The sequence below is a fragment of the Arachis ipaensis genome, chromosome B09 (genome assembly GCF_000816755.2).
Source record: "Arachis ipaensis cultivar K30076 chromosome B09, Araip1.1, whole genome shotgun sequence".
NCBI classification, from domain to species: Eukaryota; Viridiplantae; Streptophyta; class Magnoliopsida; order Fabales; family Fabaceae; genus Arachis; species Arachis ipaensis.
The window spans coordinates 2,955,419-2,969,486 of NC_029793.2; the positions used below are offsets into that span (position 1 = coordinate 2,955,419).

General features: G+C 33.0%; 3 protein-coding genes across 3 annotated transcripts; 1 reads left to right on the plus strand and 2 right to left on the minus strand.

Moving 5' to 3' along the window:
• Positions 1,052–1,765, plus strand: LOC107614632 (E3 ubiquitin-protein ligase RNF144B-like). Its single transcript, XM_016316774.2, has one exon. It carries the CDS (start codon positions 1,052–1,054, stop codon positions 1,763–1,765), a length of 714 nt encoding a protein of 237 aa, XP_016172260.2.
• On the minus strand, positions 4,031–7,759 carry LOC107619426. The gene is made up of 4 exons (XM_016321713.2): positions 6,395–7,759; positions 5,975–6,150; positions 5,612–5,835; positions 4,031–5,043 (listed from the first exon to the last, which is right to left on the minus strand). The coding sequence occupies exons 1-4, from the start codon at positions 7,485–7,487 to the stop codon at positions 4,236–4,238; spliced, it is 2,301 nt and encodes a 766-aa protein (XP_016177199.1). The 5' UTR covers positions 7,488–7,759; the 3' UTR covers positions 4,031–4,235.
• LOC107619659 lies at positions 8,295–11,795 on the minus strand. Its single transcript, XM_016321955.2, has 6 exons — positions 11,363–11,795; positions 11,118–11,250; positions 10,460–10,563; positions 10,140–10,284; positions 9,893–10,033; positions 8,295–9,229 (listed from the first exon to the last, which is right to left on the minus strand). The coding sequence occupies exons 1-6, from the start codon at positions 11,443–11,445 to the stop codon at positions 8,591–8,593; spliced, it is 1,245 nt and encodes a 414-aa protein (XP_016177441.1). The 5' UTR covers positions 11,446–11,795; the 3' UTR covers positions 8,295–8,590.

The window sequence follows — 14,068 nt, forward strand, 5'->3', positions numbered from 1 at the left end:
ATAAGTACAATAAATTTTAAAAATACAGATAAAATTAGAATTAAGACTTAGGAGATTTTCAACCTATAAAAAAGATATGATTGAAAATTTAAATAAAATTTAAATTTATATGTGTAAATCCTTCTAGGGGTGTGCATGGGTCGGGTAAAACTAGGTTTGATGTGGCACAGACCCGACCCGAAATATATACCGGGCCTATTTTTTAGTTTCGAATCTGGTCCTAGACCCGATGAAACTTATACACTTTTGGGCCACGATTATACCGGGTAAAAATCGGGTGAAAACCGGGCCATTAACATTACATTACCTTGATACCTTCTTATAAGCTAGCATGTGAAAATATCCAAAATTTCAAGACTCCAACCATTATTTGACATGGTAAAATTTACTTAGAAAAATATAACAAGAACCAACTCTTTTTTAAAATTAAAGCATAACCATAATCAATACTAATATTGTCTAATAACACCAAATATTTAAATCAATATAAATAATACAATATTATGCATTAGTCTAAAATCTTATGCATTTTAAACATAAAACATTAACTTATAGTCTTATAATAACTAATACCACAAAATATTAAGGTTTATAATACTTAAATTCCACATAAGAATAGCCATCATCCATCACTAATAACACAAAATATTAATTGTGTATGATGACCGGGCCACCGGGCCGATTTCGGGTGACCCGAGTTATGACCCGGACCCGACCCGAAATAATGAACGGGTCTATTTTTGAGACCCTTACCCGACCATAAACCCGATGAAATCACACCAAAATAACCCCTAAAGTATTTGAGGTCGGGCCGGATCTTCGAGTCGAAGCGGACCATGCACACTCCTATATCCTTCCTTAATTATTGTTAGTCCTAACTAAGTAAATAAAAAATAAATTAATTTATAAATTAAATTCAAATCTGTGTAAATAATTTTCAAATCTCATTAAAAATAACGATTTACCAATCCTGAAAACAATTATAAAAAACCTAAACCCCACTTACTATCGTCATAGAAAAATAAGTGAAAGAAGCAATTGGATCCACACAATGACTAAGGTCTCTAGTTCAAACAAAAACCCTAAATCCCCAAACACTAATCTCGTTAGAAAACGAAGAAAGATCTCCAAAACGGAGAATGTCGATTCCTTCAACACCAACACCAATAGTGAACCATTCTTTTGCAGAATCTGCACCGAGACCAAAACAAAAAAGGAATCTTTTACCACAATCAGTTGCAACCACTCATTCTGTACAACTTGCATGGTAAAGCACGTTTCCTCAGAGGTTCATCGCGTTAAAATTCCTTGTCCGATTTGCATGGACCGTGATTTGAATGTGGAGGATTGCCGCAATATTCTTCCAAAGAAGGTTTTCGATCTGTGGGGAAAATTATTGTGTGAAGCCGGGATACCTGAGGATGACAAATTCTATTGTCCCTTTAAGGACTGTTCTGCGCTCATGATCGATGATGGTGTGTGCAGAAAATTGGCAAGAAAATTTAAGTGTCCTCATTGTGATAGAATGTTTTGTGCAGAGTGCAAGGTTGCTTGGCACCATGGAATCAGGTGCAAGAAGTTTCAGAGTCGTAACAAAGACAGGATGGAAAAGGAGGATGTTATGCTGATGGAATTGGCGAAGAAAATGCAATGGCAGAGGTGCCCTAATTGCAAATTCTATGTTGAGAAAACTGGTGGGTGCAGTCACATGATGTGTAGGTGTGGAGAGACTTTCCTTTACTTATTAGGATGTGGAATTGAATAGAAGTAATAAACTGAAATACCTTTTTTTATCTAGTCAATCGTTTCACATATTAGGCCTTACTGGTTGAAATTATATTAACCAGTCTGATACAAATTATTCAACAAGAACTCATTTGAGTTTTTATTTAAAGTTGGTCTTTTGCTTATGATTCTACATGTGCTGATATAATGTTATTTTGTTCTAAGAGAGTGGGTTAATGATGAGGGTCATATATATGGATTTGTATGCTACAAAAGTTTCAACCGATCATATACATGAGTATATATGAGTTGTTGCGTAAAAAAATTGTGAAAATATTGATAAAATTATAAAATAAGAATTTAATTATTATTAAATTATAATTTTTATTATATATAAATTTTATTATCTTAATTTAAAGATAATTAAATTTTTGCTTTTTCACTTTACTAGCTATTTTATTTTAGAGAAGTTTGATCTGCTATTTACATAAGTGTCATAATAATTAAAAGTCATTTTATAACAAAAAGAAACTAATGCCAATAAAGGTTTTTCCGAAAGCAATAAAAAATACATGTTTATTTGTAAATAGTACATTTCATACCAGAGGAAGCTTTGTGGAGTAGCATTTTTATCCACTAAAAATTTCACTAATCCAACCCCTATTGAAGCATATTATATTATTTTAATAATCCAATTTATCAAATCTCAAAAATCTCAAATAGAAACATGTATATATTGTTAATGTGTTATAACTCGAATGACATCATCTCTTTCTACGACTGGTTATGTATATAAAATATAAGGTGCTCTAATTAGTTAGCGATCGATGTTACAAGCTACCGCGATACTATTTACTACAGAGGTTGAGTACATGACAGTAGCAAAAGGGGTGAAAAATATATTGTGGCTAAGGGGTCTTCTAGATGATTTGGGGTTTCAGTAAGATTGCGTGAATCTGAGTTATAATAGTCAAAGTGCAATTCATTTGGCTAAAAATCAGGTTCATCATACTCGTATCAAGCATATTAATGTAAGATATCACTTCGTGGGTGATGTTATAGAGAAAGGTAACATTTCTCTTGTAAAAGTATACACAGATAAAAATTTCGCAGACATGCTGACTAAAGTAGTGTCAGAAAGTAAGTTCTAACACTGTTTGGAATTGTTAAATGTTGTTCCATGTTAGGCATGAGAATACAAATACTATACTTTGATCGTCCAAAATTTGAGTAGATTTCAAATTGTGAGCGAAGTGAAAAATTGTGAAAATAAAGGAAGGATAAGAGTAATTTTAGGAAGTAAAATAAATGAGTTTTAATAGGAGAGAATTCAAAATATTTAGTAAGGAGTTTTTGTTGAAAAATTTTATTCTTATTCGTTGAAGTTATAGCATAAAGATACTATATATATACGTCTCTAGAATTGTAATTGAATAACAATAACAATATCCTTATTTCCATCATCTTATAGAGTTAGTAAGAAGAAATTTTTCATATTGTTTTTTTTTCTTTTTACAAAATATATAGCGAGTGCATTATCGTTAGTAGTGTTCAATTTCATATTACTTTGTATCTATTAGAAGTCAAAATTTCGATGTAGACTCAATATCTTCTAAAATAGGAACCAATTGTAGCATTGCCAACGAATTATAGTTCAAATAGTATAGTCTCTCCATATTTATCTAGAGATAGCGGATTCCATAGAACTATTATCATTACCTGAAGCTACAGTGAAATTTGACATATGGGATAAAGCAGGACAAGAAAGATATCATAGTTTGGCTCCTATATATATATACTACCGTGCAAGAATTCAACATTTCTAGTCTTATTTTCTTATTAAAATTCATGAAAACTTTTCCAATATCTAACTGCTTTTTTGTTTCCAATATCCAGGATGAAATTGAACAACGAAATGAAAGATAGAAGGAGAAGATTCTTCTGTTGCTCAGTTTGAAATCTCCATGTAGAGAAAATGGCAAAGATCATAGTATAACTATTTGTTATCAATGTCACCGATTATAGTTGAAAAGTTTTATAAGGCTATGGTTGTGAAGAAGTTAACAAATAGTGAAAACTTTTATAAGCTTCAATTGATGCAGACACAGCTCTCTATAGTTGAAGCACTCATCAATTCAAAGCAGGAAAATTACTGATTGATATTGATTTCGAAAAGGCATCAGATTCATCAGATTCAAATCCCCTTTATCTTTCTCAGGAAACTGAAAAATGTGAGATCGCTGCAAGATCCTGACACAGATTGAACAGAGGTGTTATGAAATAACTGTAGATAAAAAAATTGAGATTTTCACACTATAGAATGCACATCAATCCATTAAATTTGTAAACTGTGCAATTACATGATAATTTAATCTTTGTATTTCTATATCACTGTGTCAACACCCTGATCAAGAACAAGTGTATTAGTGTAGTATCCATTATGTATATGTATGATACAACCAATTTAAGTATAATTTACCATTCCCCCAAAAACTATTCTTCAACACAAACTAATTCTCAGATGACCTCTGGCCTAAACCTTGGTTTTGGGTTATGGACCGTAATTCACTATACATTTTAGCACATTCGTGCGAAAAATTCGACATGGCCCTGAAAAGCTCTGGCAACCGATTTTTGAGACTTCCCAATGATTTCTGCCTAACCTGTAGGCACTGCCTTGCATAAGCTTCTTCCTCATCCTCCAATCTCTTCTCTACTTGATCAACCAGAAACTTCCGGTTTATAACAGCCTCATCAGGATTATTAGCTTCTGTCCTCTCCGGATCAAAGTCCTCCGGTATTTTCTTTTCCATATATTTGCGATACCAGTCTTCGAATTGCCGTTTTTTGCGCATAAGCTCCTTACGTGTCTCCTCACATTTCCTCTTCAAAGCTAGTTCCTCTTCTTGATGCTGACAGATAGTTTCTATCACGGCAGCGAAGTTGGTTATGGCCGTCCTAGCAACCTCATCAGGCAGTTTCTCTAGATGATCTTGCCATGCTATGAGAAGACTATGTATTGGGGGTTTTCTAACTCTTTGTGGCGAAGAAACCTTCTCCTTCAGATTGCTCTCAATTGGGATAAGATTTTGTTTTAACCAACTGTTTAGAGCCTTTATGTATTCCCTTTGGTGAATCATTAGCTTCTCAAAGTGTGCCTGCCACTGTTGCACAACAGCACATAGCTGCTGTGTACGCTCATAATGTTGTTCGCTTGTTTCAGTTGGAGACTGGGAAATGTCCAGCAATCTCAATGCCGTCACAATACTCGATTGATTCTCATGGTGGAATTGCATGATTCCCCACATGGTGGCCATCCTGCAGTTCAACAAAACCATCAATATCAGCAGAGTTTTTGACTAAGTTCATCAGTTTGTGAAGACACAGATTTGAGCTATAGCACTTTTACTTAAGAAAGATGCACTTCCTAAAATAAAACAATACAAATATGACAGAGACAATTTTTTAAGATTCATTTTCAAAGTTCAAAAAGCATTAGTGACAGGAATAAACTGCCATCAGTTTTATAAGGTTCATTTTCAAAGTTCAAATCCTCCTGCCACAATACACAAGCCAACTTTAGAAAAAGAACAATACCTAAGTAAAGGACCTTAAAAAAAAGGGACAGTTACAGAAAATTGTAATATTTGGGAAATTTGGGACCAAGTAAGGACAAATTTACTGTTGATCTTCAGAAAGTAAAGCTTATCGTTTTCCTTTGTAATTTTAAAGCTTCCATAGCACAAAGCGATTCATCAAGAAATGTCTGATGTGATAAGCAACCATAACATAGTCATACTACATGGCTGAACTAAATTTCAAAACACTTCCACATAGCCACAAGATTATCTATTTGTAATTTTGAACCCTAATTATTATAACTCACCCATCAACAAGCTGAACAAGTCTTGGGTACAACTGCTGATCGCGTAGCCGGCTAATCTCTGAGACCGTGGAATCCAAGGCTTGCATATCTACAATGTATCTTGTATGTAAATGACTAACGGCTGCTTTTGCTTTCTCTAATGCTTCAGTGTTAGAACCTCTATTTTTCAGCTTATTAAGCATGGCAACCTTCTTTTGGTACTCATATTTCATTAGTTCACCAGCCTATCAAAATATTCCGCAGCAAATTTCAGAGAAGATAAACAGAAATTTGCAGCATAATTTGATACATACGTGAATCTTCTTGCAGAAACTGTGACAACTTACAATAAATAGCTAACAGTAAAAAATAAAAATCCCATACCTTAACTTCATCATAAAGTTTCTTTTCCCATGCTAGCAATTTGTCCAAGACGGTAGCATGAGTTTCGTGTTCTTCTAAGTCAACATCATCTTTTCCTTCATCCAAATTCGGTATTCCTCTAAAGGACCGATTCCATGTAATAACTCGCATCACCTTTGCAGCGTGATCAATATGTCCTGCAAAAACCGAGGCATAATAACAATTCAAAACATGTTTGGTAACCAATATCACTACATGACCTATGAACTAATGTAATCACCACATACCACAATAGTGACAATACCAATCACCAGCAGCATAAATATCAGTTACTTAAAGCAAAAGGCACTTAAAAAATTAATTTGTTAAAGTAATCATCAGCATAATTACTCAAATACAATACAAAATTGAAGCAGAGAAAAGCCATTATCACTCTTTTACCTCTATTATCAGCAAAATTGGAGTGATAATGGAGGCGAGTGGCCTCGAGCATCTTGGAAACTTCATGAGCACTCTCTGAAGCCTTCAGAAAATGATCATCCAATTCAGTAAAGACCTGCATCATATTAACTCCCTGCTTCCCGTTCCTCTTTGCCTCCACCGGAGGCACAATCTTCACCTTCTTCAATGCTTTCGATGATGATGTCGTGGCCATAGCCATAGCCTCTGGCGCAGGAGGCAGGGCTACCGCTTCCTCGTCCGGTAAAGGAGGTACAGGCTCATCATCATCAATGCCATCAACATCCTCATCATCATCTATTTCTCCATGTCCTTTCTCTTCAACAAACACCTTCCTATGATTATGAATCCTCTCATCCTTACTCATTTTATGATTATTATTATTGTTGTTATGATGATGATGATGATGGTGATGATTCTCTTCTTGTTGTTCTTCTCCTGAAACTTCCTCTGAATCCTTCAAGCTTGTTCCTGGCACATTCTCCACTGATGGAAAGAAATACTCCATAGCAGCGGTTTGCTGTGTGTGCTGCAAAGCATGAACATGACCATGACCATGATCATGATCATGCTTACGATCATGATGCTGATTCTTCTCCTCAATTGTTCGATTATTTCTTCTCCTCCTCGTTCTCAAATTCCCTTCATTGTTCTCCAATTCAATCTCATCATCACCATCCGCACCTTCTTCCTCTTTGATAACCTGCTTCTTCGACCCTGCCCGCTTCGATTCGTCTTTGATCATCTTCTCCGGCATGGTAGTTGCACGCTGGAGAGGCTGCGGCTGCTCTGCGAGGCTAGGCGGCGGAGGTGGCGGCTTGATATCATTAACCGCCGCAATAGCAGGAATCGCGGCGGCGGCTGCGGCAGCAGAAGGGGGAAATTGAGGATCAACGACCTCTCCCTGTGCGAAATCAGTGAGTGCGGCGCCGGCGCCCTTGAGCGACGTGGCATAGGCGGAGTGCGCGGCGGCGAAGGCGTTCCTGGCGGAAACGGCGAGTTTCATGAAGTGTTTCCGTTCCTTGCATCGTGCCACCGCTTCTTCGTTCTCAATCTTGGATTGGGAGCAACCCATCCTCTTCTTCTGATTCTAATTCTTGCGATTAGTGAAGAAAAGTGTGGGAATTTGTAAAGAGAATGGAACATTGAGTGGCTGTTATTGAAGAAGGAATCTGGCTTTTGGAGGAAAAAGTGTTAAAGTGAAGACCGAGTGAAAGAGGTGGCGCACATCAACGACGACTTGTGCGTTAAGGCAACGAAACGGTGTCGTTTTTGTGCAACCTAGGATTTGAGAGTAAAGACAGGGGAATGAAGCGGAGAGTGCTAGAAAGTGCGTTTTGTTTTGTGTTGTTTTCTTCAATAACTAACAAACTCGTATAACTGACGTATATCAACCAAACTCCTCTTACGTTCTTAGTTTTCACATTATTATAATTTTCATTCAAAATAAATGCCGTCCATTCTAAGATTCATTATGTAATCAATTTTTTTTTTAAATAATATTTTTATTGAGTTTAAATTTTAGGCCTTGGATTTTTTGTTTTCACTTTTGTGTAGAGTATCAGTAACTCTCGTAAAATATCTAAAATGTTATTTGTACACTAAAATTAACCACTAAAATCATTTACTAATATATTTTCAATATGTATTTATATATTTTATACTAATGATTGATTTTAGTGGCTGATTTTGATCTACACGTAGTATAATTATAAAAATATTTATAAAAAAAACGAAAATATTATGACCATCAAAACTAACGAACACGTACCTTGTTTTGACTAACGAACACGTATACTCAATAAACTAGCAAGTAGTTGTCAATTTAATTAATTAGTTAAAAGAATTTGGGTTCAATTCAATTAAGATTTAAGAAGATTTCTAAGCATTTTCTTCAACATAATCCAATACTAAGATTCTTAATGTACACACATAAACATTGACCCTATAATGTAAGTATGTAAGACTAATACAAGTCTACAATTGAATGTAGATTTAAATCCTAGATTTAGATAATAGAGTAGCATATATCCTATGACAATCAACCAATGCAACATAAAAGAAATAATAATAATAATAATAAATTTCAAATTCTTGTATAAATACAAATAATATATCTTGGATAAGATAACTAAGGTATAATTGTACCTATACTCTTCTATAGCTGTTTCTTTCTGTTTATGTTCCTCTGAGAGCTCTAAGACGAGCTGCCAAATCATCATAATCAGGTAGATTAGGATGCACAATACTCTTCACTTCAGAATCCATTGAAATTGATCTTCCATGCCCTCTTGATGTTTCTTCAACTGATGATGAGTTTGTTGGTCTAGGAGGAAGAGATGTTCCTCTTACATATGATCTTCTGTTCTTGGAAGATTCAGAATCAATAATGTTATCCTCTGTTGCTCTTGATTTCATCATGTTTCTGCTCCTTGATGATGATCTTGGAGCTTGATCCTCATGGTTTGGTTCCGAATCTGTCCTTGTTTTCTTCTTTGAATTTGAATTGATTTCGCCTTTGTTAGTTCTTTGTTTGAGGTAAGGAGGAGGAACAAGCCAATAAGGTTTCTTGTTACTGATGATTTCTGTGTCATCCTCGGATATGCTTCCGAGGGAGCTAGAACTCGGCTTTCGGCCGTGGACCGATGACATATCGGTGCTAGAATCGTCGTCGTCGTCACTGCTGATTTGCTGCCTCCATTGTTCATCATTGAATTCTTTGATTCCTTCTTGTGATGATGCATTATAGTCTGTTTCTTTTTTGTGCTCTTTTTCCACACCAACTTGCTTCTCTGTTTTTTCAGGTTTAGGCCTCTCCTGCAAAATAAAGCATGATTTCATACAAATTTTGAGCCTCAACAAATTTTATGCTTTCTACATTTATACAATTCTACAAATCTCATGTGTTAATATAAAGTGGAAAAAATAGTTCATAAACAACCTCTATTTTTTTAGACTAAAATATGCTAGTAAACTTTTGACCATAATTATGAAAATGGGATTGAATCGGCCTATTCAAATGAGTTAATCAAAACAGTTACTAAAATGGTTTAATTTCGTGTAAAAATTCGTTATCAACAAACCGATTAGGAATGAAAATAAACCAATCAAATTGATCGATTTTTAGTGATTAATCAGTTGAAAATAAATAAACACAAAAAATATTTTTGTTAAAATTATATTTTATACATATATACATTATTTTATCATATCGAGTTCGACTCCCATTGAACTTTTAGACCTTTAAACTTCTCAGTCTACCGACTCAGTGATTGGTTCGATTTTCATACCCATTTCTTTTGATTATTAGTTCAAATTTATATTATATCCGTCCATTAAAGAATATTAGATTGATATACAAAATTGAGACATTTAAAATGTTAATATCTTGACATCATTTATATAAAGATACATTAGTTTTGTGATATATCAATTTTGTTGGGACATTGAATAGTAAGACAAGTTAATGTGAGGACTTACTTCATACAATGATGGCTGTCTAGAAAGCCTTTGCTCCAAAGCTTTGCTATCCCACTCTATAGAGAACTCTTGTGCTATTTCATGCAATAATTGAATCTTCATTTCTCTAGAAGGAGGATCTTTCTTCAACTTCTCAATTAACTATAGAAAAGTAGTTAAATTTAAGAGTCAGATACAAATATATGTTCAGGAAACTTTGTTATTAGTAATCAAGGATACATATGATTTAATTATGTGCTACACTTACCTCTTTACTTGTATAAGGTTCAAGAGAATTTCCAAATTTATCTGTAAACATTGTTCTGAGGTCACGCAATTCTGGAAGATCAGAAATTCTTGCTGCAGCATATATCAATGATGGAACAGCTTCTTTGCATTCATCAGGGCAAATACTGTTTAAGAAGATTAAAAAAATATTATAAAAATCCTTTATTAAATATCAATAGGTCTTCATCTGATTTAAATAATAATTGTATTTTCTTGTAAAGACCCAAAAGAAACATACAATTATTATAAAAGAAACCAAAATCTGAATATTATAGTAGGTCATATTATTGAGAAACATACCTCTGCTTAGTTAAGTCTTGAACATGATCTGATATGCATCCAATGAATTGTGCAACAAGTTCATAACAAAATAACATATTTTGCTCCAATACAAGCCCTTCAACCTGCCATCAAGTTCAAACAAACATTTCAACTCACCTTTTTCATCATAAAAAAAAAAACTCTCAATGATAAGGTGAAAACTCACTTGCATATGTGAAGTTGATAGTCAAAAACTATTAATTGACAATTTAATTAAATTTGTCAAATCATCTAACGGATCTAAACTATCAATTTTATATGAAGACAACTTCATGTGAGTCTTCACCCACCGATAATTAACTCAACTTTAAAGACTAACTAACCATTCAACTCAACACCTTTTAAATATGGCTTCAACATGATTCCACATTTTAAAGGGACACTCTACTATACAGATTGAAGTGGTATAGAGAGAGAAAATAATTTTTTTTATAGTTATTTTTTATTATTTTATTGCTATTCAAAGTGTGAATCCTACCTTTTTTAATCTCTCTTTCATCTCATAAAAAGAAAAATCTGTAAACTCACATCTTTATCATATAATTCACCTTAAATTAAACTTCATTTGAATGGAAACGTATGGTACTCTTAACTCTCAAGCATGAAAATTTTCAACAAAGTGAAATGACGAAATTACCCTTTTATAAGCATCATAATAATGTCCATTCCTGAGAAGCTCTGCAATGTCACTCTTCATAATCCTATGAACCGCATTCCTCTTCTTTTGTACACTCTCTAGCCTCGTCCTTATGAACTTCACGTACGTCAAGCTAACCATAATAATCAACAAAACAAAATTATAATTAAAAAACAACAAAATGAATGTTCCAATAATAAAAAGAAGACACAGAAACAGCAACAGAAACAGAGTAACATAGTTACCATTTTGAGTAGAACCTTGGTTTCAAGAACCACCGAAACATTTTTTGTCCCCCAGAATCTGAAGTAGTTGTTGCTGATGGCATTTACAACAAGAAGAAAAAAAATGGGGAATTTATGTGTGTGGTTAAATAGGTTGTAAAAACTGAGAATGAACTTGAGGTTAAGCCAAGAATAAGAATTCAAGGATACCTCAAAGTAAAGAAAAGAAATTATATCTCTCTCTCTCAGAAGAAAAGATTATTGGAATGAACTAATACAAGAGACAAGGAATTTCAAGGAAGCTGAGATTAATGATTTAGCAACAAAAAAATTGGAAGTGCAATACTGTTATAGAACACAGAGAAAGAGAAAGAAAGAGAGAGAAGGGAGACTTTTGGTCAATGAAGAATTTGTATAATAAAAAATAATATGATATTAATTGTAAATTGTAATAAAGTAATATTAATTTAAGTTCATGTTAGTGCCGCAATGTGTGTGCCCTTTATATATTTTTTGCGCTCGTTTTATGGGGATGTGTAATTGGAAAATTACAAAGACAAGGGATTTGTGAGACCAAAAAGGAAGATGACCCATAAATTTGATAATGTTACAAGTGTGAGAAGTGTTAAAATTAGTCTTACATAAAAAAAAGTAAGGAAGATTGAGGAATTTATAAGATGAAAGACCTATTTATTTGACATCTTAAGGTTTTGAGTTGGATGTGGTGTCTTCTCATCTTATGTTATATCATTTGATTAGTTTGTTTGTGTGATATATCTTAAATGGTGAAAACTCAGGTGAAGTTGATATTTGAGAGCCGTTAAATAAAAATTTAATCAAATCATACCTGAGTTTTCACCATCTTAAATACTACTAACTACTCATCTTACATTTTTTTTCTCTTTTCAATTTGTTAATATTTCATTTATAGCTGTTTTAGGAAATAGGTATCCGTCAATTTGGAGGGAATGTCCTATAATATTTTACAAAATCAATCATTTTCATTTTTATTGCTTTGCTGGCATGAAGTTAGGCATGGATTTTAATTTATACAGTTCTTCATTAATTCTGTATGATTTTATTTGACTTTTAAGGTTTTCTTCTTTTATTCCATCACTGTTTATTGATTCTCTCTATATACTAACATAATAGATTTATGTATCTCGTGATAGATTTAAGCAAATAATCTTAATTATAAGTGGATCAGATTATTAATACATTTTTTTCTTCTAAACTATGAAATATCTTCCTATTGAAGACAAATTTGTTCCAGTGTTTAAGGTTTCGTGATAGGAAGAATATTTGTCATTTGGGGTCCAAATATACGTTGTTCTTCAATTATTTAATTTGATGACTATTAAGCAATAATCAATCTTTACTTCTGAATTTTATTTTGCAGTGACTCCAGAGAAAATTGACAATTTGACTCAAGGTGAAAAAAAAAGTGTTATGCAGTAATCATTTTAATTTCTTACATCAAATTAAATTTTTTGTATTAAATAAAATGTAAACTTTATATAAGATGAATTTAACATTTTATTCGATATTCCGAAAAATATATCTTAACTTAATGTACAAGATAATAAATACATATCTCAAGAAAAAAGAGTAAAATAATTGAGTTGTGTAAGATGATAACAATAAAGGGTTCCAACTAGATGACAACCATTTTGTTACAAAGATTGAAGTTGATTGCACATTTATTTGCATGCTGTCTCCTATGTTAGCGTATAATTGGCGCCAAATATGGTGGGGGCACTCACAACTCACATGTCAAGTTGGGCATCTACCATAATATTCATTCATTGAACCAACAATTTTTATTCTTCGTCAATTTACTTTGTATATAATTAAATAAAGGTGAAAACTCAGGTGCAGTCGACTTCACGTGAAGTTGATAGTTGAGAGTCGTTAGATAAAAATTTGGTCAAATCAGTCAAATTATCTAACGACTCTCAGTTATCAACTACACGTGAAGTCGATTGCACCTGGTGAAAATAGATATTTCACATAAAATTAAAAAATAAATTAAACATGTAAAATATGAAATTATAAGATGATTGAAATTATTATATCATAAAATCGCCTGATATACAATAAAAAAAATTATAATTGATTAAAATATTTTAAGAATTAAATTGAAATTTAGTTATATTGTCCTCGTATAGACAACATACATAATGAAATTGAAAAAATGAGAAATAAATTTTCGTCGTAATTAAAGTTTAAAAATGTTAAGAGTCATTATAAAGCTTAAACCCTACTAAAACCCTAAGAGAAGGAAAAAGTAGAAGTGAGAAAAATGCTACTTTATTTGAGAGGGAAACCTTAGTCAACTTACGTGGTGACCAGCTGAAAAGGTATCTTATATTAATTATATGCTTACTACTTTATCATGGTTTATTTAATTTTATACATCATCTAGTCATCTATATTAGCTGTTCTCCAAGGTGACTTGCACCTTCTTCTTCTTCTTTTTATTATTAAATTCTCTTATTCCTATGTTTTGCTATGATAATATATTCTTTGTTTAATTTTTACTTTGCTTAGTTCCCAAGTATACTCAGGCTGCTGCTGATGATCATGCATTATTCATGCATGCCCATATATAATAACCGATAATCTACTCATCAAAAGCGTGACAACTTTAATTTAATTTTCTGCATCATCTTAGGTTTCCTTGTAATAGTGGACATACAAAATTATGGATCATCAAATGTGTCACTA

Coding starts and splice junctions, on each gene's coding strand:
- LOC107619426 (XM_016321713.2), bottom strand. CDS start 7,487: ATGGGTTGCTCCCAATCCAAGATTGAGAACGAAGAAGCGGTGGCACGA. Junction 6,151..6,394: donor CAATTTTGCTGATAATAGAG/GTAAAAGAGTGA, acceptor CGGTTTTTGCAG/GACATATTGATCACGCTGCA. Junction 5,836..5,974: donor AACTTTATGATGAAGTTAAG/GTATGGGATTTT, acceptor ATATTTTGATAG/GCTGGTGAACTAATGAAATA.
- LOC107619659 (XM_016321955.2), bottom strand. CDS start 11,445: ATGCCATCAGCAACAACTACTTCAGATTCTGGGGGACAAAAAATGTTT. Junction 11,251..11,362: donor CCAAGGTTCTACTCAAAATG/GTAACTATGTTA, acceptor TATTATGGTTAG/CTTGACGTACGTGAAGTTCA. Junction 10,034..10,139: donor AACCTTATACAAGTAAAGAG/GTAAGTGTAGCA, acceptor ACTTTTCTATAG/TTAATTGAGAAGTTGAAGAA.
- LOC107614632 (XM_016316774.2), top strand. CDS start 1,052: ATGACTAAGGTCTCTAGTTCAAACAAAAACCCTAAATCCCCAAACACT.